Source organism: Tinamus guttatus, unplaced genomic scaffold (assembly GCF_059628265.1).
Source record: "Tinamus guttatus ecotype Peru unplaced genomic scaffold, ASM5962826v1 Tinamus_guttatus_pri_ptg000226l, whole genome shotgun sequence".
In the NCBI taxonomy this organism is placed as follows: Eukaryota; Metazoa; Chordata; class Aves; order Tinamiformes; family Tinamidae; genus Tinamus; species Tinamus guttatus.
In genome coordinates this window covers 1,188,023-1,211,022 of record NW_028288760.1, presented here as the reverse complement: position 1 = coordinate 1,211,022, position 23,000 = coordinate 1,188,023, and the positions used below count along the sequence as shown (strand labels likewise).

Genomic DNA, 23,000 nt, shown 5'->3' with positions numbered 1-23,000 from the left:
GGTCAAGAAAAAATCCAAGAAGCACCATGGGTTTTTCTTATAAAAAGGCAGTTAATATGCTTCAAAAGACTCCAAAGATTGTTGGTGACATGCTCACTTTTCAAAACACTCAGAAAAGAGAGAAAACAGAGATGCAGCTGCAAGTACTAAGAAGCTTTGCCAGACAAGGACCTGTTCATCATAGCACTTGCTCCCAGACCACTCTGAAAACACTGCTAAGAAGGTGTGAAGGTGTCTGCTTTTGTAGTTAGTACCTTTGTTTACCCTCTCTCAAATCCTGCTTTTCAAAGAGGTTAGTTAAAAAAGGGAAAAAAAAAAAAAAAGAAATCAATCAAGTATGAGAATCCAGTTATTTGATGCAGGGTCCTAGAAAGCCTGTTTCAAAACCACAAGGAATGTTTCTGAAAAAGGCAAAGCATGACTGTGATAGATGAACCTGCCTGATTTTTGTGGCAATTCATGAGAAGTCACTAGGCTGCTCAATTTATCGATGCTATTTAAACAGCAGTAGAGACACAATTCTGCAGGGTTGTTGTGCACATTTTAGCAACAGAAACTGGTGTCTTTTCAAAGTGACATTTCATTTGCTTTAGTCCTTCCAGTTATGAAAAACTACAAACTGCTTTAGGGAGAAATTCAACCAAATATTTCAAGCTGGAGTTAGTCACAAGGTCTGGACTGACAAAGAGGGAGGGAAAAAAATGAAAATAAGGACAGGGAAGAACAATGAATCTATATTTTCCCAAAATTTATCAAAAAAAAGTTTTAAGGTATTTCAAAGAAATTAATTTTGCAATGCGTACTATTCAACAGAGATTTTAAAAATGTTTAATTTTGTTTCCTACCTTGAAACCCTCGTAGTGTCCACAGATGCAGCAGGAATGTAAGTTCACACATGCGTTCATGTTCACGGCTCCAACTTTCAATCACGACCATCTGATTCCTCAGCTCCATGTGCTGCAAAACATCTGCTGTTTTACCCCTTCAAAAATATCTCACTTCACCCCGCCAAAGCGAACCAGCAGCTTCTTCCAAATGTGATGACGCTGATGAGAATAAGCAATTTTGGCAGAATTGGATCCCCTGCTGTGAGCCAGGAGACTTTTGCTGTTGCAGACAAGTGTGGCTTGGATCTGCAAGGGGATGATCACAGCCCGACCAGCGAGCGAATCCTGCACACACACAAAGACTGAACTGGCAGCTGGTCACGAACGGGGGCTTCAGGGTTCGCTTCGAGTGCTCCCAGGCAAAGGTCATTATTTGGAAAATCTCTGGAGTTGTAATGTCCCTTCATGCATGGAGGATTTATGGAATAATGCTATGCTTTAGTGAGTAGCTCGTCTCATGACTAGCTTTGCCCCTTCCATCTTACAAAATCCCACGAAGTCCCATTTGAGTTTGCTCTCTCCTTTAATTATTAACACAATTTCCTAAATATTTTAGTGGCAGGTGGATAGCTTCACTCAGAAAGACACAGTCCCCAGAAGACCCAGCTACCGAAGACTCTTGGAGGGGTTTCTCGAGATTAACTACGACAAACAGCTTGACCTTGGGGTATAAATCAGCACAGGGCATGACAAGCCACGGGGCATTAACTTAATAGCGGTGCATGATGCAGCAGGGGGCATTCCCTTCGCGGAGGGGCTGGGAGCATCGCCGCGCGTGGGCGCAGCTTCCGCGGAGCGCGAGGGGCCGCGTCCCCGCTAGAGGGAGCGACAGCCCCGGGCTGGCACCGCGGCCGCCCCGGGGAGGGACCGGCCGGCCGGGCAGGAGCTGCTGCTGTGTCTGTCCCAGCCCCCAGCACCTGCCCTGGCTCTTGTCCCCTCGCCCATCTCCTGTCCCCATCAGGAGCAGGGACGTGGCTGCGCTGGGCTCAGCAAGCGAGAAGCACCGAGGATGGATGATGCGGAGGTGGCTGGGGTGGGATGAGGCTGGAGTTCTTTCCTGGGAGGGCTGCTTGGGGGGCTCAGTGAAGAGCACCAGCGCTGCTGTCAAGGACAGGGGATGTGCAGGGAAGGTTGGAAGAGTCTGGGATGCTCCTTTTAGCACCTGGTGACAAATGACAGCCTCCTTGTGCCTGGGGAGGCAAATACACCTGGCCCCCTCTGCCCGGGCTGTGCAGAACAGGCTGGCACCACAGGACTGTGAGCAGAGGAGGAAGAACCAGAGCAGGAGGGAAGGGACAGAAAAGGAGAAGATGTAGATGCTGCAGTGAGGGCTGTCCAGGCCCTGGAGGATGGTCTTGCCTGGCTGTTATAACCAGCCTGGGGACTGCTAATGGACCTGGCTAATGAGAGCACCAGGCCCTGCTAAATGGTTTTGCCAGATGTCCCATTTCCCCGCATCCAGATCCCACACATACCAGGACAGTGGCACCTCCAGTGGCTCTATAGCTCTTCCACTTGACTTGGCAGTTCTAGCAAGACACAAGGGCCACCAAGAAAGCTGGGACCAGAGAGGGTCAGAGCTGGAGAAGACCAGTGCCTGGAAAACTCTGTCCCATCCAAACAGAGGTTGGTCATGGTGTGCTTGGCATCTGCCCCAAGCCCAGGACCTGCCCTACTCTAGGATGGTGGAGGAAGATGGCAGGACTGGTCTCCCTCAGCATCCTGGGCCTCCAGTAGTCCAACTCACCGTGCTGGTGGCCTGGGCCAAGGCTGGGCTTTAGCAGAAGGAAAGAGAGGAGGAAAGGCAGGGGTGAGATGTAGCCCCAGGAGGAGCCAGACAGGGGCCTGAGGACGACAGGACAGAGCCCCTGCCTTGCCTGGCACCCCAGAGGAGGGAGAGGAGAGGCTGGGCTGGCAGGAGGACAGCCAGGGGGTATAAATAACCTGCTGACTCAGGGGGGGCTCTTGGGTTTCAGGATCACAAGATGCAGACACCACGTGGCTCAGATGGGTCCCCCCCCACCCTTCACTCTTCACATTGATGGGGACAACTGCAAAGCTGGGAGGGGGCTACAGCTGGAACTGGGGGGCTTCAGCCCCTCTCTGCCTGCAGGGCCATCCAGCCCCATGCAGACAGCACAGGGGCACACAGTCCAGGTGGCTCACGTCACCTCCACAGAAGGATATCCAGTCACCAGGGCCCATTGGATCACTAACTCCACAGCCACACATGGCCAAGCATTCCATGTTCCCTGTGGCGATCAGAATCCAGGTGTTCACACCTGGAGCTCTTCATGCAACCCACCAGCCTGGAGATTTCTGTCCTGCTCCACTCCCCTTCACCCTGGGTGCTGCAGACAGGGAGGATTCCCATGCACACTCTCCCCACACCACCATCTATTTTTCCACTCACAGCAGGACCAAAATAAACCCGTCTGGTCACTGCACAGCAGCTGTCACAGGCATCATCACGGCCAGGCGGGTTTCCCTGGCCCCTCGCTGTCCCAGCGCTCTAGCCCTGCTGCCTGTGATGGCTCTCACTGAACCTGCCGCTCGCAGCAGTAGAAATAAGTTAGGAGCTGACACTCTGCTCACCCCGGCATCCCCAGGGAGATCTCCTTTCATTGCATCAGCCCATCTGAGCAGCAGAGCCCTGTTCATTTTCATTAGCCCATTCGCTCTCCAATTCTATTTACCTTTACGGCTATGTTAGCATCTCCCCACATCCAAGCAAGGGCTCCGCGTGCCGGGCGCTGGCCCACGTAGTCTGTTAACCCTTGCTGTGCTCTGACAGGGCAGGCCCACAGCTCTGCCCTTCTCTGCAACAGGTAAACTGAGGCTCAAGGAGATCAGAGGCACCAGGAGCCCTATACATCTGGCAGCAGCCTGACACTTTGAGCCATAGATTGGCAAGAAACCAACCACCAAGTTGTCTTTTTTAACAGGTTTTTGCCTTTTTGGCCATGCTTTTTTTGACAGGTAAAAGGGGAAGCCCTGACAGGCTGCAGCCCCCATGCCGCCTTTCTCCCTGCACACCCCCAGATCCTGGTGCCTCACTTGGATTTGAATGCTCATTTACCATCTGACACATTCCGGCACTTAAATAAGCTCCTTGAGAGGCAGAGATAAGGTCTCTGCTTTCCTGTTCATCTTGCCAGGCTGTCTGCAGCAGATAAGGACGCTGGGCAGCAGGAAAAAGGTTATCTAGAAAGGAAGCCGCACAACGGCCGCTGTTATTGCAGGAGGCTTTGAGAAAAGGAAGCCCGCCAGGAATCTTGCAAGTCCTTCCCGGCTGGATTTCAGGGATGGTGGGACCCGGCCGAGCCTTCCTGTGGAGTGGGTGCCATCATCCCACACCGAGGTGTCCCCAGCCCCCCTGCTTTCCCTCTCTGACCTCATCCCTCCTGGCCAGCACCTGCACAATAAAATGGATTTTGGGATCTTGGTCACCACATTATGGTTGGAGACCTGACTGTGCTCCAAGGGGGCAGCAAGAGGGTTGCTTCCCACATGGAATTTGGAGACAGCACTTAGACTTTCTTAAGGTTCACAAACCAGTAGAAATTTGCTTTTCCTTTGGATGGCTGTTTGTTACTTCATTTTCTAGTCTTTATTTGCTTGTTGGCTAGTGGTAGAACAACATATGCCATTAAAAAAATAATAAATCTTAAAAAGCACCATTTCTGCTCACATTTGCAGGCCTCCTTTCTGCGCCCCCCTCCAAATCCACCCAGCATCCTCACCACATCCTCCCCATGTGCTTCCCTATTTCGCCAATTCCCGTTAATCCGCACTTTACATAACACCAAACCTGGGCTGAGCGCAAAGGCTGTGCGCTAACGTGCCGTTAATGCACATCTTTGGATTTAGGCTTTAAAGCAAGGAAAAGCCCCTTGCACCCAAGAAAAACAAAACAGTGCAACCCGCTGCAGGCAGCTTCAAGGTGCAGATCCCCGTGGGGAGCAGGTCCCCGCTCCCCAGCGCTGACTCTGCAGCCAGATGCCAGGGCTGAGCCTGTAACAACTGCCCCACAGAGTGCATTTAATATTGTGAAGGTGCCTGGAGGCAAATGCCACCAAACACCCCGAGCCCCTTCACCTCTGCATGCTTTGTAGCATCCATCACTTCAGCACTCACCTTCTACCTGCTCCCTGCAGGTCTGCCTTCCCAGCTCTGCTGTTCCCAGGAACGCGGGATGGGAGAGGAGGCAGATAGGGTCCCAGAGCAAGGCTGAGCCACATGTGGCAAAGAATGCAGGTTCCTGCTGGCAGGATCCACCTCTACCCATGTGAAGGTCCAGAAGGAGAATCAGAGGGAAGGGGACACTGCAAGGGCAGCAGGGAGCAAGTACTGCCATTGTAAATACTTAATTTGGGATAGATCCAAAGCGATGCCTGCAGTTAAATCCCCAGGCCCATCCTCATCATCTACAGAGGCTCAGAGCAAAGGGAGCACCATAAGGGGAAGAGCCCCAGCATTTCCATGGCCTCAAGCTCCCAGACCTTGGGCTGCAGGCGCATCCTGCAGAGGCTCCCCAGAAACCAAACTGCAACAGCAGCAGGAAGCACTGGCTGCTCAAGCCAATTTATTCCAGCACTGCAATTAGCAGCTCATCACAGCCCAGCTGTGACCACAACAGAGGCAACTCAACTACCATTAAAGCAGAAGCCCCACCTGTGGGGGCATCTGCCAGGCTGGGACCCTATGGGCTCCCCAGTATCTCCCCTGGCTCGGGCTGCCAGTGGTTAATGGTGTGGATGTGCCTCTGTGATTAACTTCTCCTAAATCTGCAGTTCTTCCCTGATTTCTATATTTATAAAGGGAAGAGGAGGGGGAAGGTGGTTTTACAAGGGATTTCACTCAAATAATGAAATAAATGTGATCATCTGAGGGACCTTTAATCTGCTTTGACTCTTGTGTCCGCGGAAGCGTCCAGCAGGGGCAGGAGGGGGGAATCTTTGCTGCTGCCAAGTCCAAAGCGGGAAGGGGAGGGGAAGTGACCCCATTCCCACCCTGCCAAAGAGGGGAGAGCCCAGGGGACACTCCTAAATCAGGTATCCAGCCGTGCCCCCCTTCTGGACCCCATGGACCCATGGCAACTGGAAGGATTTTGTTAAATTTGCGGTTTCTGACTTAACCCTCTGAGGCTGGGGGAGCTGCATGTGCTGTAGGGAGCACCTGGATCCTGCAGCCAAGCCCACCGCTGGCAGGCAAAGTGCCTCGGTTTCCCTGCAGGAATCAGGAATGCCAAACGGATGGGGAGGGTTACACAGAACCCACTTACCTCCCACTTCAGCTGCAGGGCATCAGAAGGAACCAGCCTATTTCCTTAGGCTTTGCCTAATAAATTCAACTTCTAACCTGGCGGTTGATGTGGTTGCTTATCATCTTAACACGCAAACTTAGCGGGAAGTGGTGCAAATCAGCTCCCTGCCACATGGACCAACACCGTGGCCATGCCACCATGGTGAGATCTGGCATAAGAGCCTTCCTAACCCCTCAGCCTGCACGAGGCTGGGCTGCGGGAAGGGATTTGTGCCACCTTCGCTTCCCCGCAGCCCCAGATACTGCCAAGGCTGCAGACACGCGAAGCAGCTTGTTCAAATAAAACACCAGCTTAGAGCAGGGAGGGAGGAGCTAAACATCCTGCCGGCAATTCCCACAAATGCCCACTGATATAATCCAGATTTGCTACTTCCCTGGCACCCTTCATTTCTTTAATGAATTAAACCCTCCCTTTCGCTGTCCCATGTAATCGGCATCAGGGCCAGGGCAGGAGGGTGCTGGAGGGCACATGGGATGCTGAGCAACCCGGGCATTTGGTCCAGAGTCAAATTCAGGGGCTGAAGGCACCTCCAGCGCCCTTCGAGGGGCTGGTGGCGAGGCTTTTAGGGAATTCTCAGGAATTACCAGCTAGGAAGAAGGTGGCATCTACCCAGCCGGAAACCCCAAAGCCAGGGAGGTTTTGTTTTTCCTCATGTTCCTGGATCCTCCTTGCCTCCATCCCCAGGGCTGAACGTAGCTGTGGGACCGCAGTGCTGGAGCATGGGTCCCTCCCTGCACTGTTGTCACTGGAAGAAGAGCAATGTCACCCCATGGCCCTGCCAAGCTCTGCCCCAAAACTGTCCGGGTACCACCATTCCCATCCCCAACTGTTGCTATAGAGACAGAGGCCTTCCCATGCTCCGGGCTGTTGGAAACTGGCTTCAATGGCAGCAAAAGGAGTGTGTCCCTGGGCCCTTCCTCTCCCTGTCCTCCTATGTGCAGCCACACACCGTTCCCACCAGCAAGGACCAGGAGAAACTCCACCAAAGCCATTGGCAATGCACCTGGATAACCAGGATACAGACCTGCTAAAGGTGGATGAGAATGTGATGCACGCGTTTGCCCCTGGGTGAATCCAGCCTATTTGCCAAGGAAAGCCCGAGTTTTGCAGTAAATGCCTGCAAAGTGACAGCTTCCCACTGAGAAACCCAGGGAGACCCATCTCTCTGCAGGCACCCACCCGCTCCAGCTACACGTGTATCCGTGCACACCACCGCAACGCATCCCATCCTTCCCGGCATGGGGATCAACTCCCCGAGTGCAGTCATGCCTTGAAGGAAAAGGAAGAGCGGTAGGTCACTTCTTGCATAAGTCTTCATGGGGGAAGGAGGCTTGTAGAGAGAATTCCTAATGGAAGCCGGGGGCAGAAGCAGCTCCCGCTGAAGTTCATTTCCTGGGGGGTTTGTTCCCTGCTCCCCACTTAAGCAAGCCGCAGCAGGGGAGCCGCATGGCTCCACCAGCCCCCCGTGCTCTGCCATCTGCTACACGGATGCGGCAGCCTCCGGAGAAAAGCAGCGAGACCCAGAGGCTCTCCCCTTTCCTGAACACGCTCAGTCACAGCCCTTTCCAAAGGGACCTTGGAACTACCCACCCCGGGAGCTCCACGGGAGAGCTCTAAGGCATGTGCTGGCACCGCGTGTCCCTGCTCCATGCTGGGAGCCGGCAGTGCGGGAAGCCACCAGCTCGTGGGGCTCTGTGCTGACCCTCGAGCCGGAGATGCACGTCAAGGATAGATTTGCTATCTGTCTTCTTTCCGTATTAATTATCAAAGAACAGCAACTATTCATAGCTTGCTAATGCTCCTCTCAACGGCTGTCCTGGTAAGAACATGCTGGGATGGATGAGAGCGCAGGATCTGGCTGCTCAAGTCCTGCAGGATGCGTACGTTTTGCTCAGTTTGGGACAAACAGGAGGACAGGAGTGGTAGGATCCTTTGGAACATCTGTAAAAGCACCCAGCCAGGGAAGGGGCTGAATCTGGTAGTGTCTGTCATGCACCAAACACCAGGACTGTCTCCTAGAGAGACAGGGAAACCACACCAAACTGCAAGGGCTCTGTGCAAAAGACGGGATTTGGGCCATATGGTTTGTTATCTAATGGTCATTATGCAGATAAGAAGCAGCCAGGATTCAAGGTGATGGTCTGGCAAAAAATGGAGCAACAGTCTGTGTGCTGCGCTCTACATCCAGCAATCCCAAACCAGTTTGCAAGCCTCAATTGCTCAGCCTTGTGGCCCAGGAAGGTCAAGGGAGCTCTCCTCATTTCACGCAGGGCGAGACACAGAAGCGTTCAGTAGTTTGCTCAGTAACAAGGTCACAGACAAGCGAGCAGGGACAGGGCTAGAGCTAATCCTGGCTCCCTGCCACCACTCCTGCTCACCAACAACTTGCTGTCAGTGCCGGAAAGCAGTCAATGCGAGAAGAGACTTACCTTGGAAATTACCATCTAGAGCATCATTTGGCATAAATACAAAATCGTGGTCCTGAAGATGGGGAAAAAGACTCTGTGCTCTCTATCTAGAGCTGCCTTGCAGAATTGCCATGATTCAGCACAGAGTCTCTACAGTGACCCCCTGCTAGGATGAAAAGGGGAACTTGCATTTGTCCTTCTACTAGACAAAAAAAAAAAAAAACAAATATGTACCTGCATAGAGCATGAGTTTGAACAGCTGATGAAAGGCCAAATTCAGCATGCCACCTAAGTCCTAAATTCACCCTTCTAAAGCAAACAATTTAAGTGAATGCATCAATCCTCCAAAGACCAATAAAACTGCACCACATGCTCAAAGTTGAACATGGATCTAGAAGCTTTACTCAACTGGCACTTGTCCCTTCTCTCAAGGGTCAGTGCAGTTCTGGTCCCTGTAGGACCAGCACCCAGCCATCCACTAAAATACCACAAGTCCTTGGACTTCCGTTGCTTCCATCGGAAAACCCCCCAAGTCCAGGTGAAGAACCAAACAGGGCAGCAATTTTATGATTTTTTTATTATCTGTCAAATGTCGGCAGTGCCCTTGGGCACCAACTCTGGGCTTACAATAAGAAAAAGCACAGTGGCCAAAAACTTTTAGCCTCAAAGAAGTTAACAAATATCTTCTCGGGAAGATCTCAGGTGCAGCCCCTTGGGAGGACATATCAAGGTGCAGTTATGAGACACCCAAACACGGCAGGTGTGTAGCTCATTTCTTGCATCTCTGAAGCTTAATTTACTTGATAATATGGCCAAAACACAGCTGTGGCCCTTGATTGCTAAAACCCAACCAATTGCAAGTATTTTTTTTTCTTTCAGACAGGGAAGCAACATTAAAAAACACCACTACTTGTGGATTTTACAATTCTTTCCAACAGACAACATGTAAAAAATACTGGGAGGGAGACCCTTGAAGTATCTGCTAGTTTCCAGTTGAACGGCATCGAGTCCCCCGTGTTCACCAGATTGATATCAACATCTGACACGTGTTGGAAGACATCCATATCAACTCCACTAGCCTGAACTGTAAGTAGCCAAAAACAAAGCCCGACAGGACATCCGTGATGTGGTGCCGTCCGATCATGACGCGGGAAAAGCCCACACAGAAGGCCCAAAGGACCAGCAGGATCCGCAGGGGGATGGCCAAGACCAGGTGGTTGAGGAAGAACTTGGAGAGCATGGCCGCTCGGCTGGCGTGCCCCGCTGGGAAGGCGTACGTGTCCATGGTCAGGTAGTCCAACAAGCCAGGGCTGACGTCAAACGGGCCCTTCCTCTTGGCCAGTTTCTGCAGGCCGGCCACGATGATGATGTCCAGCAGCAAGGCTACAAGGCAAGAGGCAAAGAAGGGGGGTCAGAGAGAGGAGCAGAGCAGAGCGCAGTTTTTAGGGCAGAACATAGGAAGGTTGTCGCTGCCTATAACAGAAGCCTTTAGTTCAATGCTAATCACATGAGCATGGTTCAGTTGAACTCAGCACGTATCATCCTCTAATCAGCACACAAATGCTAATTAACCCTCACACAATTAAGAAACAGCTGTCTACATTACTAACAGCACCTCGCTATGGAGAACCAGAGGGTGGGTGATGTCCTTCCAGACGCCCTACTCTCTTCCTCTCTCCCTTTGCAGAAGCGATGGGGAGCACCAAGTCAGTTCTCACTCTTGTTTCCAGCCACTTCTCGCTTCTCCGTGGCCTTGTCCCCAGCTGCGCTCTGCAAATCCCCCCGCCAGCCCCGCTCCCCTGTGTGGACGTGGCCGTGGGCTGCAAACCTCCCAGCCTGGGCAACCACCAATGCGTGGCAGGACAAGGAGCATCCCTTGAGCTGCAGGTTTCAGCTGCAAACAGCCTTTCTTCCTGAACGGCTGCTGGGGTGAAACCCATCAGCGCTGGCCTTATCAGCCTCCTCTTCACTCACCATCAATTCTACTCCCTGGCATTCTTACACTTATTATTATTATTATTTTTGGTCCTAGGTGATGCGAGGGCAGCTGGATGGACAGAGCAGGCACACACAGAGGTGTTCCCATGGGGGAGTACAGCAAAGAGCAGTTTTCATGATCCTTTCATTCTGCAGATGAATAAAGCAGATCTGCACTACTGCTAGATTTAATTTTTATCAGATGGCGCACAGAGAGGAAGAAGCCTCATTTGTCCCCATTTCGAGATCCAAAGGCATGACAGCGTTAAGACTAGGGGTTAATTTGCTGTTAAAAGAAAAAAAAATCCCTGGTTGGATGTTTTTTCTGTCACTTTCCCTCCCCAAAACAACTTATTGGTGCAAGAGCTTCAGCTGCTCGTGCTGCTCCATCCACCACCCTGTGCTAGCAGAGCCTTTGGAGGACCCGGGGACGCGCGGCCGTGTCCAGCCGTGCCAGGGAGCATCAGCTCCCGGCATCGCCGCAGTGCTGACAGCGTCAGCAAACGGCCCGTCCTGCAGAAATGGATACAAATGGTGCCGTCACTCACGGCCCGGGTCCTATTCCCTTGCAATTCCCTGACCTACATTCCCGCTTGGACTTCGGCTGAACTGGTTGGGGTTTTTTTATCCCTCTGTTGCTTCAGCTCCATGCAAACAAAATCCTCCCTCCTCAGCTGGGCATATTCATGCATCCTTATGGAAGGGATTATGCTTCCCCCATTGCTCCTTTCACATTTTTTCCCCAAAAAAAAAAGATCCAGAGTTTTCCCCCGACCTCACCATTAAGGAAAATGAGCTTTCCAATTTATTGTGCAAAACCCTCCAAGTGCAGAAGGGAGCTTTAACATTTAAAGCTCCTTTAAAACACAAAACCAAAGAGCAAGCTTCATCTGCCTGTGACAATTTTAGCATCAGAGATCACCTTGGTATTGTAAATAGCCAACATCTGGCATCAGGCGCACAGCAAACGAGCGGAAAGCAAGCCCCCTGGGCAGACGTTTTATTTCTATTAATAAGGAAAGGAAAACAATTATGTGCTTTGCTCCCACTGCTAAATCTTGGGAGCACATTAAGACTTGAGAGCAGACAGACGAGTCCTCTCCGGGCAGGGCACAAGGGCAAATTTGAAGCGCTGCTGCTGCTGCCACCCAACCGAGCCGAAAGTCAAACATCTTCTAAGGGACATCGGAAAAGCTGATGTCCCCTGTCACCGCAGGGACCTTCCTGGAGCCCAAGGAGGGATGGCTGTCGCTGTCCATGGATTTGGGACTGCAAGGGATGTGCCCGAGCGAGCATCACCTGCCTGCAGCCCTGGCTGCGGCCAGGGCTATACGGCATCTCCAGGGGCCGAGGCAGAACCCAGCTGGGATGTCGGAATAAACAAGGCATCTGCAGCTGGAGAACGCCCTGGGCGCAGGGCTGGCAGCAGGGAGAGGACGGAAGGGAGGAAACAAAAGGGAGAACGCCAAAAAAGCCTTGGACCTCATCTGCCGCTGCAGCCGTGATCCACACGACTTGGTGCACATGGGACCGCCCGGAGGAGCCCCCGGCGTCAGGCCCGCGAGCTCCGGATGCGGAGCCGGCACGAGGCCGAGCAGAGCCGCGGCTGCCCACGCGGGACAGGGAGGGAAGGGGAGCTTCACCTCCCCGAAACGCGTCCCGAGCGCATCCAGCTCCACGCGCACCCGCGCGGGCGTCGCGTCAATGCAGAGGCAGCCCTGGCACCAACTCCTGCCCCCGATGCAGCAGAAGCCGCATCTGAGCAGGGTCCCACACTGCTGGAGGCTGCACGAGCCCCCTGAGAAGACATGTCCCTCTGCGACCGGCCTTCAGGGCAGCTCAGACAGACGCAGAAAACCTAAAGCTACGTTTTTTTTTTCATTTTGAACTGCAGATTTTACTTACGTGGCGCATCCTACAGCTTCTGCAAGGAACTTCCCCAATGCAACCTCCTACAGACATCGGGCAAGAGCCATTTGTGGTTTTGATTAGTTCACATAGGAGAGGTGGAGGTTTCCAAAGCCTCCTCACCCTCTGCAGCAGCACTGGCAGCAGCTGGAGGGGCTCTGCTCCTCTGCAAGCGAGTTCCTCCATTTTCTTCTCAAAATGTGGCAATATTAGGTGCAAGAAGTGACAAAAGGCACAAGATACTTAAGAACCAAGGAATCAGCCACTGCAGGGCTTGGAAGGAGGTTATTTTTCAGCTGAATGAGCAGTGGGGAAAGGCTTTGGGTGCGAAGGGTGCTGGGAGAAGTGGTCATGGAAAGGAGGGAATATAGTGGGAATTAGCAACATGCAACTCATTAAAGAAAGAAAAAACACACATGAAACAACCATTGTGAATCACGTGTCGCAATGGGCATTAACACCCCCCATGCTGGCACCAGGTGATGAGCCCGTGGCACCCTCGTGGTCCCTGGCAGCCCATGTCAGCACCCTCCTGATGGAGGCCACAGCTGGAGGGCTCCAAGAGCAAGGGGAGGTTGGGGCTTTCTGTGTGGGTGCAGACTGCCTTGGGCATCTGACAGGCCACAGACGCTGGGCTCCTTCCTTGGGTTCAGCCCTGCTTATATTTACACCCTCTGCCTTCAATAAGGCAAACGGGCAAAAAAAAAACTCAGGGCTGATTCCTCTGATGCCCATGGGGTCTCCAAACATCGCGTCTTAAAGTGCTTCAAAGATGCTGATCAGTTGGGTCTCTCTGTGCCCCTATATACATGGAAATGAAGAACCAGAAAAGAAACAGCTTCCAGAGGAAGAAGGAAGAGAAAACTCATACGATCCCCGCTGTCCCCATCGTGCCTCCCAGCACCAGCTGCACCAGCCTGGCCAAGCCTGGCCCAGGCCAGGGCAGTGCCCAGGTCCTGCTGCCCCTGCTGCTTTCCTCGCTGCCTGCGACTCCTGCACCGTCCTCCTTCCCACCTCCTGCTCCTGCCAAGGTGCATTAGCTGCAAACACACTCATCCACATGGAAGCGTTTCCCTCTGGGCCGCAGCCTGGCTGGCAGGGCGGGCTCTGCATCAGTGCAACAGCGATTGCCGCTTTTGAGCTCTGCACCGGGGGCAATGGGAGGCTGCTCCTGGAGTGACAGGCACAAGTATGACTCATTTCCCTTGTTTATTCCCCTTCTTCCTATTCAACAACCCTCACACTTCTTTGCTCTTTCGCTCTGCATACAGGCTCCAGAATATTTTGCCTGCTGGCTCTGCACAGGGGGGTGGTTTTCAGCCTCACGCTATTTCCCCAAAGACGGCAAATTGATGGATACAGGGCTCACCCCGTCCTTAGCACCAAACAGCCAGCCAGCAGCCGAGCTCCTAGACCCTCACCTGCATGAAAGCAGCTGACCCAAGCAGCGGTTTGACAAAGACCTACGCAGCTCGCTGGAAATATTCCCTGTGCCGGCTCCAGGAATATCCAAACGGGTCCCAGCCTCTTACTGGCTGTCCTCTGTGCGAGGGGACACTGCAGACGCGCACGTCTGCCCTGCAGCGAGCAGCACAGTTGCTGCAAGGAAAGCAGGCAGGGAGGGAGGGCGCAGGGAAGGCGGCGGGGCCGGACCCTGCTTGCAGTGCGGAGCCGCCGGAGCCGCCAGAGCCACCGGAGCTCGCCGGCCACAAGGAGATGAAGGACGAGGACGGCACCCACCGAAGAGCAGGGGCTTTGGCTGCAGTATCCGCACAGGACTGCAAGAGGCTTATTTGCAGCCTGAGGTGATGCAGAGGAATAATCAATGCCAGCCTGGAGCAGTGCCCTGCTGGATGCAGGGAACGGGTCTCTGTGCTGAGCACCTTCCATGGGTCAGTAACACTGGGTTACATCATTTAACTTTTCCACCTCGCAGATGTGCTCGAAGTTGCCAAGATGCCCGTGGTCACTGCTGAGGCTGGAAGGGGAGCACAGATAGGAAGAGGCTCCACATGCCGAGCTTTGCAAAGAGGGGATGGGGAGAAGTCTGGGAATGGCACCAAAGCCAGGAACATTCGTGCAGGCAGCCAGCTCTCAAGCTGTCCTTTCCTTCTCTGCTGCAACATTATCTGCCCTGTTTATCTCAGAAAATCTCCAGTCTCACAGTGGGAAAACAAGAGGGAAAAAAATAGATACATCTGGCCCCAAACCATCTCTGGGGCTCTCAGCTTAGCAAGCTCTGCTGCATACGGACTGATCCATCTGCCAGCAGAGCTCTCCATCCTCTCTGCTGGGTCTGGGCTGCTGCGCCCGGGGGCTCAACACGAGGAGCTTGTCTCTACTGCCTGGGCATTTAATCTACTCAGTGACCTTTAACAGCAATGGCTAATACTCTCTGAATTCTCACCACACCAATAAAACGTATCCCAGTATACATGAGCACCTCCATGTCACTGTTAGAGAAGGGGACGTGTGGCCTCATGGGACCTTGTGAAGACCTTTCTCTCTCTTTCCCAGTTTGCCACTTTCCTGCTAGCCTAGTCTTGCTTGGAGGCTGCCATGAGGAGGTGATGGAATCCTGGCCCTATATATGTACATACACATGCATACATGTACGCATGGTACGCGTGTGTCAGTATAAATTCACACATCTGCAGAGAAATATACCTCAGAATATCACGGCTTGTTTTCCTAGCAGGCTAAAGCTGAGGCTGTATTCAGAGAAAAGGCTGGAGAGAGCAAAAAACGACTTCTCACCCACCTTCAGGAGCGGGGAAGGGACCCTGGCCTCCCCTCCTTCCCTCCTCTCGTGCCACGCGACCTGCCACAGCTCTGGATGAGGCACCCACAGCCCCCAGCACTGCTTTACATGATGGTGATAAATGTGTAGTGACAGCACCAAAGAATCAACCTACTAGTCAGAGACTGGATGCAGAGGCAGCTGGTAATGGATGAGGACGAGGACAAGGACTCGAGTCAGCGCGACAAGAGCTGGACACAACGGACAGAGCAATGTGCAGCCCTGTGGTGCTCCAGGGTCTGCAGCATGCAAAGGGAAAGCCAGAGCCTTTTCTTCTAGCTTCAACACCCACAGTTATCACCCTTCAGGCAACCTTTAAGGATGCTATGAGGAAGGTAAAACACCCTTAACGCCCAGCATTGCAAACCAAGCACTAACCGTACGCTTTATGCACCAACATTAGCCAGGCAGATACTCTATGACAGCAAATTCAGGCAGCTGGACTGCAGCTAACTAAGCAAATGATCCCTGCATCAGTGATTTGGCTCTAGACATAAATGGGGGACTGCATCAAAACTGCCACTTTGGGTAGATCAACATATTCAATCCCCATCATGCTAAGAAAGTGCCTGGACCTGGAAAGACCATTGGTCTAATGAGATCAATCTGTTTAGCTTAACAAACGGAAGGTGAAGAGGTGACCTGGTCACTAGGCAAAATACCGAGAGGCAGAAAATATATTGGATAAAAGTGGTCTTTAGCTGAAAGTATGGAGAGGCAATGGAAGGAAGGGAAAATTCAAACTAAAAGCAAGGCAGCTGAGAAGATACCCACCACTGCAGTAATTTAGAAACAGTTCTGACAGCATCATTGTCACTTGAAATTTTATATCGGATTGGATGTTTGGGTCTTTTCCCTTAACAAATGGAACAGGAATAAATTAAGAGATGTGCTACAGCTTGTATTTTGCCGTGGGTGAGATCAATGATCCAAATGTTCTTTGCTGGCTTTGCAGTCAATGAATCACTAAATTTGGATCCACATCCTCACCAGATGGATCAGAACCAGAACCCAGGACACTGCTTATCTCAAGATTTAGTGGAGCTGCTCTCTGGAGCGACTCTGGCCACTTTAATGCAAGTTCCATAATATTTGTTTTTCCCCGAAAGCCCATTTGCAAGGTTTGGATGATTTTCCAAGCACCTCATTTTTTAATGAAATCCTTATAATTGCAGAGAAAAGCTTGAATGTTCTTAAAAGTTCCAACACCAGAAGGCAAATCAAATGAACTTAAATTGAGGGGTTTCTTGGGCTGTGACTTTTTCTGATTTGGCACAGAGCAGGTTTTCTTCATGAGTTTTTAGCAGCCAGAATTGGCTATACTGAGACAGTCTTCCTGAAAGCATCCTGGCAGAGGGATTTTTATAGTAGGCACAGATATCTGATTTCTTCCATCTTTTCAATAACAGTCTGTGACTGTGCTTCTCTGGCTGTTTGGCATTTGCCGGAAAAGATTATGATGAGGAGAATCAATAAATTCCATCACAGATGACAAACACGGAGGGAAAACATTGCTTGGGGATGCTAATCAACATCTGCAATTGGGACGGATGGAGTGTCCCGGGGAAGAGGTCAGAACCCCTCACCCGAAGTGCCCCCATATGTTTTGGCACAGATCTTTCTTACCAAGAGCTCCTCAAGAGCAAGTGCCCCCCTCCATCTGCAGTGGAGCTCTTGCCAGGTTCCCAGGCCCATTTCGGCAGCCTCTTGTCTCCTTGCCTTGGAAAGCTTGACTGCAAACCCTAAGCAAGCGCTTTGCGATGGGCTGGCTCCTTGCCCAGAGACTGCATCAGAAATTCTGCTTGATGTATCAAACTCTGAGCAAGCAGGGGGAAGGAAGGAAAGCCAAGGGAGGTAAAGACAGGGTATGGTAGACAACCTCGCTTCCCGGCTTCCATCTTTCCAGAAGACCAAGGAAACCCCAGAGATGCCCCCTTCCAAAGACACAGGGGCTTTACACAACGTTTTGCTGTATTTGAACCACAGGAAAACGATGGCAACAGGAGTGACCAAGGATGCCAGACACAACAGACTCAGCAGCCAGGTCATGCTGTTCTCATTCACCCAGAGGCCACAAGTCGCATGAAATGCGTCTAGGTCCACTCACCTCGCACGCCCAAGCCAAACTCTATCGACCAGGAGCATCACAGGTATTAAAGAAGTAGATACTTTGACACAAAGCATCAAAACCAACCCCACACATCCCTGCAGGGATGCTGTTGTGTGGAGTGACAGAAGACACGCAGAGAAGCTCAGGAGACCTTGGGGAGTCCCACCAGTCACTGTTTTCTAGTTGGAGGGCAAAGTGGCTTCCTCTTAGAGCCTGCCATATCTAATCCCACTATGAACTAGGCATTTGTAAATTTAACCATTTTCGACAGGTGGGGAAAAGGCAGCAGTGTGCTTAGGCAGGATCAAAACTTAGAAGCCAATGTGTGCCGGGGGCAGCACATTTGAGCTAAGGAGACCTGGAGATGCAGGTACCACTCTTCCAAAGCAGCTAGCAGCTGCAATGCTGAGTTCTCCCAATGACCACATGATATTCAAAGTTTCAGTGCAACCCGGAGTTGGCTTTGGACTTGGACTGCCTCACATGGTAACAGAAGAGTGAGAAAACCTGGTCTGTTTTTAAGCCAAAAGTGGCACTCGCTTTTTACAGGATCTCAAACACTTTGCAGACAGAAAGACCATTTTTTAGACTCCTGAACTGTCGAAGGATCTCAGGGTCAGAAGGCATCTGGAAACTGCGCTGGTTGGTGTTAGTCGCCTACTATTTCATCCTCGTGCCCTTTCAAATGGAGCTTCTTTTCTCAGTAAGAGTTTGACCCAGCACGCTGAGGAGTCAGCGGAGGAGCTCCTCCTGACGTCAGAGCGCTCCGCACCGTGCCAGTGCTATTCCTGCTTATTCCCCGCTATGGCCTCCCTTCATTAGATGTCACAGCACGAGGACAGTCTCTCTCAAAGGCACAGGGGAGAAAAGGCAGCTACAGAGGTGCTTTTAAAGCCAGTTCAGTGCAATCCTCACATTCTCCAAAGGATAAACTACTGAAAAAATAATACCTGGGACCATGCTGCAGAGCTCATAGCCCATTACAGTCAGCTCCTGCATACAGTCCATCCCCTTCCTGAGTATCTACAGGAAATAGAAAAATCTCTGTATCCCACACAAAAGGCTTGCTGAGAAGGAAAGTCCCAAACCGAATGTTCTCACCAACCCCAGGTTGTGACTGTGGTTGTTTTTTGAGAGAGGGCGAAGCATGAAGGCTGACCACAGCCAAATGAGCTAAAAACCAGTCACCAAGCAGGAGGTGATAACGAGGCCACAAGACAAGGGAAGAAGAGAGAGAAGCGCAAGGTCCTCCAACATGCATGGCCAAGGGTGGAATGGGGCCTGGCTCTAAGGCAAGTCCCCTCTAGGGCTCAGCCTGGTCGCTAGTGGGACACACTGCTGGGATGAGCCCTGCGGAAACAACTCCTTTAACAAGCCCCAGCCTGCGGAAACAAGAATACTGACCACTGCAAAAAAAGAAATAAAGGAAAAAATAATAAAAATAAAAAAGGACCAGCAGAGATCAGATGCTGTCTTCAGGCCTCTGGGTCAAATTAGCACAAGGAAATGAGGACAGCAGCAAGAAAGGTCCTCAGGGGAAGAAAAAAGCAAGATCAGACAGCAGCAGGGAAGGAGGCAGGACTCCATTATGAGGTTGCTAAGCTCATGCTTGTTCAAGAGAGTATATATATATATATATGTACATACATATATATGCTTTATATGCTTTGTTTTTTTTTTCCCCCAAAGATAACTTCAGGTCATGGTTCACCTTGCAAGCATAACCCCTGCAAGGGGTTACCTGGCCAGGCTCCCGGAGCAGATAACCATAGATTCAATAAAAGACATTGCTGCAAATGCCTGCCTACATGTCCCAGGCGCCTTCCTGGTGTTATAGCTCTGCCCTGCGCAGGCCAGGGGGACCAGGGACCAGCCCCTACCCCACAGAGGTGACTGGGCACCAGGATTCCTCTGTCCCTCCTAGCTCTTTGCCACATCCATCACCTACAGGACTCGGGACTTGAATTCCTCCATCTCTCTTAGCTCCTTGCCACATCCATCACTGACAGGACTCGGGACCCACCGTAACCTGCCACGACGGCCAACTGCAGCCAAAGGTCGCTCCCATTCCTCCCCAAAGGTCACTCACCACCAGGTCCCGCTTGCTGACCGCATCCTGTGGCCGGGAATAGCCACAGGAGGGACAGTCACAAGGCTGGCAGCCCCTGTGAGCGGGGCTGTGCTTGCGCGGCCGCGTTTGCCACTCACCTAGCAGCAGGTTCATGAGGACCTCCTGGCCGGCCAGCGTGCTGCTCTTCACCAGGCAGATAAGCGTGCCGGCCACCCAGGGGATGCCGTGGCCCGTTATCCCCAGGAGGTTGATCATGGAGCGCGCACCGCCCCAGGACGAGGCCGTGCTGGCACACACGCCGAGCCTCTTGGACATGCAGATATCGATGGCCAGCAGGGAGTTGAAGGCGATTCCCTTGAAGGACGGGTTGAGCTGCATGCAGTCCTCCTCGGGCAGCTGCTGGGATTGCCTCCGCTCCTTGGGATTGCCGCTCGGAGCGCCGGCCGCGCCGGCCTGGCTGCTCTGCTTCCTGAGGGAGCTCCTGCTCTCCTGGTTGCCTTTCAAGGGCTGGTTGAGGGAGAGGAACTCGGCCCTGTTGAGGACGTTGCTCCTGTCCCGGGCCCGGGAGCGCACCTGGGACGCCGGCATCGCGGCCGCTCGCTCCGTGGAAGCCGCTTCCCAAAGGCCTCGCCTGCGTGCGCGCAGCGTCCCCCGCTCCCACCCTCAAGGGCTACGGATTTGGGAAGCGACAAGGGTTCCCCTCCGGCGCAGTTGCCCCCAGCACCGTCCGCAGCTGTTAAATATAGAGTAAGGAATGCACATGGCTGTTTACTTCATGGGCCTAGAGAGCTTAGGAGGAAAATTAATGCCAGGCTTGGCAGCCACTCCAGTGCCAGGCAGAAAGGTTAAACAGCCAATAGATTGGAAGAAGAGGAGGGAAATGCTCTGTGCCAAAGGTTGGTTGCTTCTGGCCTGGTCTATTTAAATCTTCCAATTGCTTATTCCCGGGGAATTGCAAGGGAAACTGGGAAATGTAGTTTCTTGGCAGCATAATTCATATTTTAATATGTGGGCATCAGAGCTGAGTAAGAGAGCGGTCCCTGCACATCCCTGTGAGGGACCGGTGTGGCTCACAGGGCACCGTGTCCAGCCTGGCTTTGAAATCTCCAAGGGCAGGACCTCCCTGGGGGGGTTCCCACAGGGGGATAGAGCCATAGAACACCCCCTAGTTTTACTGTTTTGCAACATCTCATGCCCCATCGGGGCACCTCAATTGCACTTTCCTCTCCACAGTGCCCCTATCTTCAACATCAAGCCCAACCCGACGCTCCCCTCCTGCCTCTCAGGGTCCCCCCACAACATCCCTGGCGCTAACCCCATATTTGAGCCCGAGGAGAAGCGGCACCTGCCTCTCAATTAAAAGAGAGGCTGCTCTGCTAATGAGTTCCCATCCCCCTGTCCCCCGCACTGAGCATGGCCTCAATACTGCACATCCCCGGACCGCGACGCGCTCCGAGCATCAGGACCGGCGGCTGCAGCAGAGCAAGCCGTGCTTGTCACTGAGTCACCTTCCCTGGGGCCATGGGCTGTGGCCGGTCCTCACCACTCACACCTTGGAGAAACCGGGTTATTGCCCTCCCTGCAAGGAAGGAAATCCCGCATGGATGGAAAGTGCAAAAGATGGATAGTGCACCAAGGAACAGAGCAGGCACATTCCTTGGTTCCTGTGATATTTACCTATACAAATGCAGTCAGTGTTTGCGCAGGTAGCATTAGGAACCAAGCACCTACATATCTTTAAAAGCCCTGTCCAGAATGCAGAGGAGAGCTCCTGTGCTAAATGAAAGGTGATTCTTGGCTATGCTAATTCTTCCCTTTCTTTGCAATTTTTAGCAAGCGCTCTCAAAATGCCCTAGCTGCACTAGGTGTCTGCTCTGTGCCTGTCTTACCGACAAACTTCCCCTGACAGACTTGTCCCACACTTAGCTGAGCAAATTAGCATTGGAAATACTAAGGAGCCTTGACTCTCTGTTTTTTCTCCTGTTTTCTTCCACTATGAATCAAAGGAAAAGAACACGCATCAGCTTATTTGTGAATCACATCCTCCAGAAGTCTACGACCACGCTGCAATGACATCTTATCTAGGGAAAGAGCAGCTCTGCCCCAGTCCTACACCCCTAGCTGTTCCCTAATCCGTGGCTTTCAGCTCAGGCAGCAAATTCCTATTCGGGGTGGAGGCAGCCTGGATGCACATATGGACACATGGATGCACGGACACTGCTGCATCGCTCGCGCACGTCGGCTAGCGTTTGATCGCTGTTGAGGCAGCTGCATTCCCATGCTATTAGAAAAGTCAGCACCCCTTTTATCCAGGAGTTATCCCGTTCCCTTATCCCACGCTGTTATCCCATACTGCAGGTCCAGGGCACGTGAAAAACCTCAGCCATTGTGACAGTGGCTGGTGAGGTGACCGGAGTCACTCCAGTTTTACTAGAGCTGTCTCTTCCCTGCCCGACTCAGCTAAACTTCTGCATCCAAGAGGTTCAAGCAGTGGTAACCAAAACCCTGCAAAAATAGAAAGGCTTGTGGCTCCTGCTGTGCTGAGGGGCACGGAGCTGTCACTGAGCACGTTCCTCCAGCGCTGTCACTAGGGAAAAAATACCTTGAAAGCACTAGGAGCTAATTTAATCTGCCGCCTGTCATTTCTGCCACCATCATTCCCAGGTATGGGGGAATTTCTCTGCCTTACATGTGCAGTTTCTGCAGCCTCCGTGCAGGAGCCTAATGCAGAAGCGATGAGGGAAGGCGGTGGAGAAGCAAGCGCAGGGAGACCTCGCTATCGTGTCTCAAGTGGAAGAGGAAAGGAAAGCAATTTGCTCTCCCATTGGCGAGCAGGGGAAGCGAGGCCGCCGTGCCGGGCTGCTGCAGACAGGCAGGCGGCAGCCGCCAATCCGAGCTGCAGATGCCGGGCTCGAGGGGGAAACGTTCCCGATGCTGCTCTGGGAATGCCGGCGCACGGAGCGCCGCGCTGCTGCTGGCACAGGGAGAAGAGATGGAGTGGAGACATGCTGGGCTTGCTAAGCAAGCAAAGACCACGGGTTTAAAAATATTACCCGCTCAGAAAGGCTCGTGGCCGCGGTGGGTGCTGGGCCGGCCGGCACCGCACAGCCGCCCGGGCTATTTCGGGCCTGCAACCCGATCCACGCGGGGGTTATTTTAGCACCTTGGAGAACTCCCAGCCGGACACATTCCGGCGTGCTCCATGCTCCGCGTCCGCGCTGCCTCCCCCGGGCGCACGAGCCGCTGCAGCGCCCGGGCTCGCACCCGAGGGCTCCGTGCCAGCGTCGCCCGCAGAGCTGCCGCGGTGCCCGCAGCGGCTGCCAGCGCCAGCCCCGCGCCGGGGGACACAGACAGGGAGAGCCGCGACGTCCCCCTGTCCCACCATGCACCAACACCAGGGCACATCCTGGCCTCCAGGATGCAGAGAAACAGCAGCAAACGCTGCAAGCAAAGAGCTTGCAACCCACGGCAGAGCCAAAAACCAAAGCAAGCTCCAGAGGAAAAGAGGATTTA

At 52.7% G+C, this 23,000-nt stretch overlaps 1 protein-coding gene across 1 annotated transcript; it reads right to left on the bottom strand.

Annotated features, from left to right (window-relative positions):
• Positions 1–9,395: 9,395 nt before the first annotated feature.
• Positions 9,396–20,263, bottom strand: PLPP7 (phospholipid phosphatase 7 (inactive)). The gene is made up of 2 exons (XM_010212918.2): positions 19,625–20,263; positions 9,396–10,004 (listed from the first exon to the last, which is right to left on the bottom strand). Exons 1-2 carry the CDS (start codon positions 20,073–20,075, stop codon positions 9,640–9,642), a joined length of 816 nt encoding a protein of 271 aa, XP_010211220.1. The 5' UTR covers positions 20,076–20,263; the 3' UTR covers positions 9,396–9,639.
• Between the last annotated feature and the right edge of the window lie 2,737 nt (positions 20,264–23,000).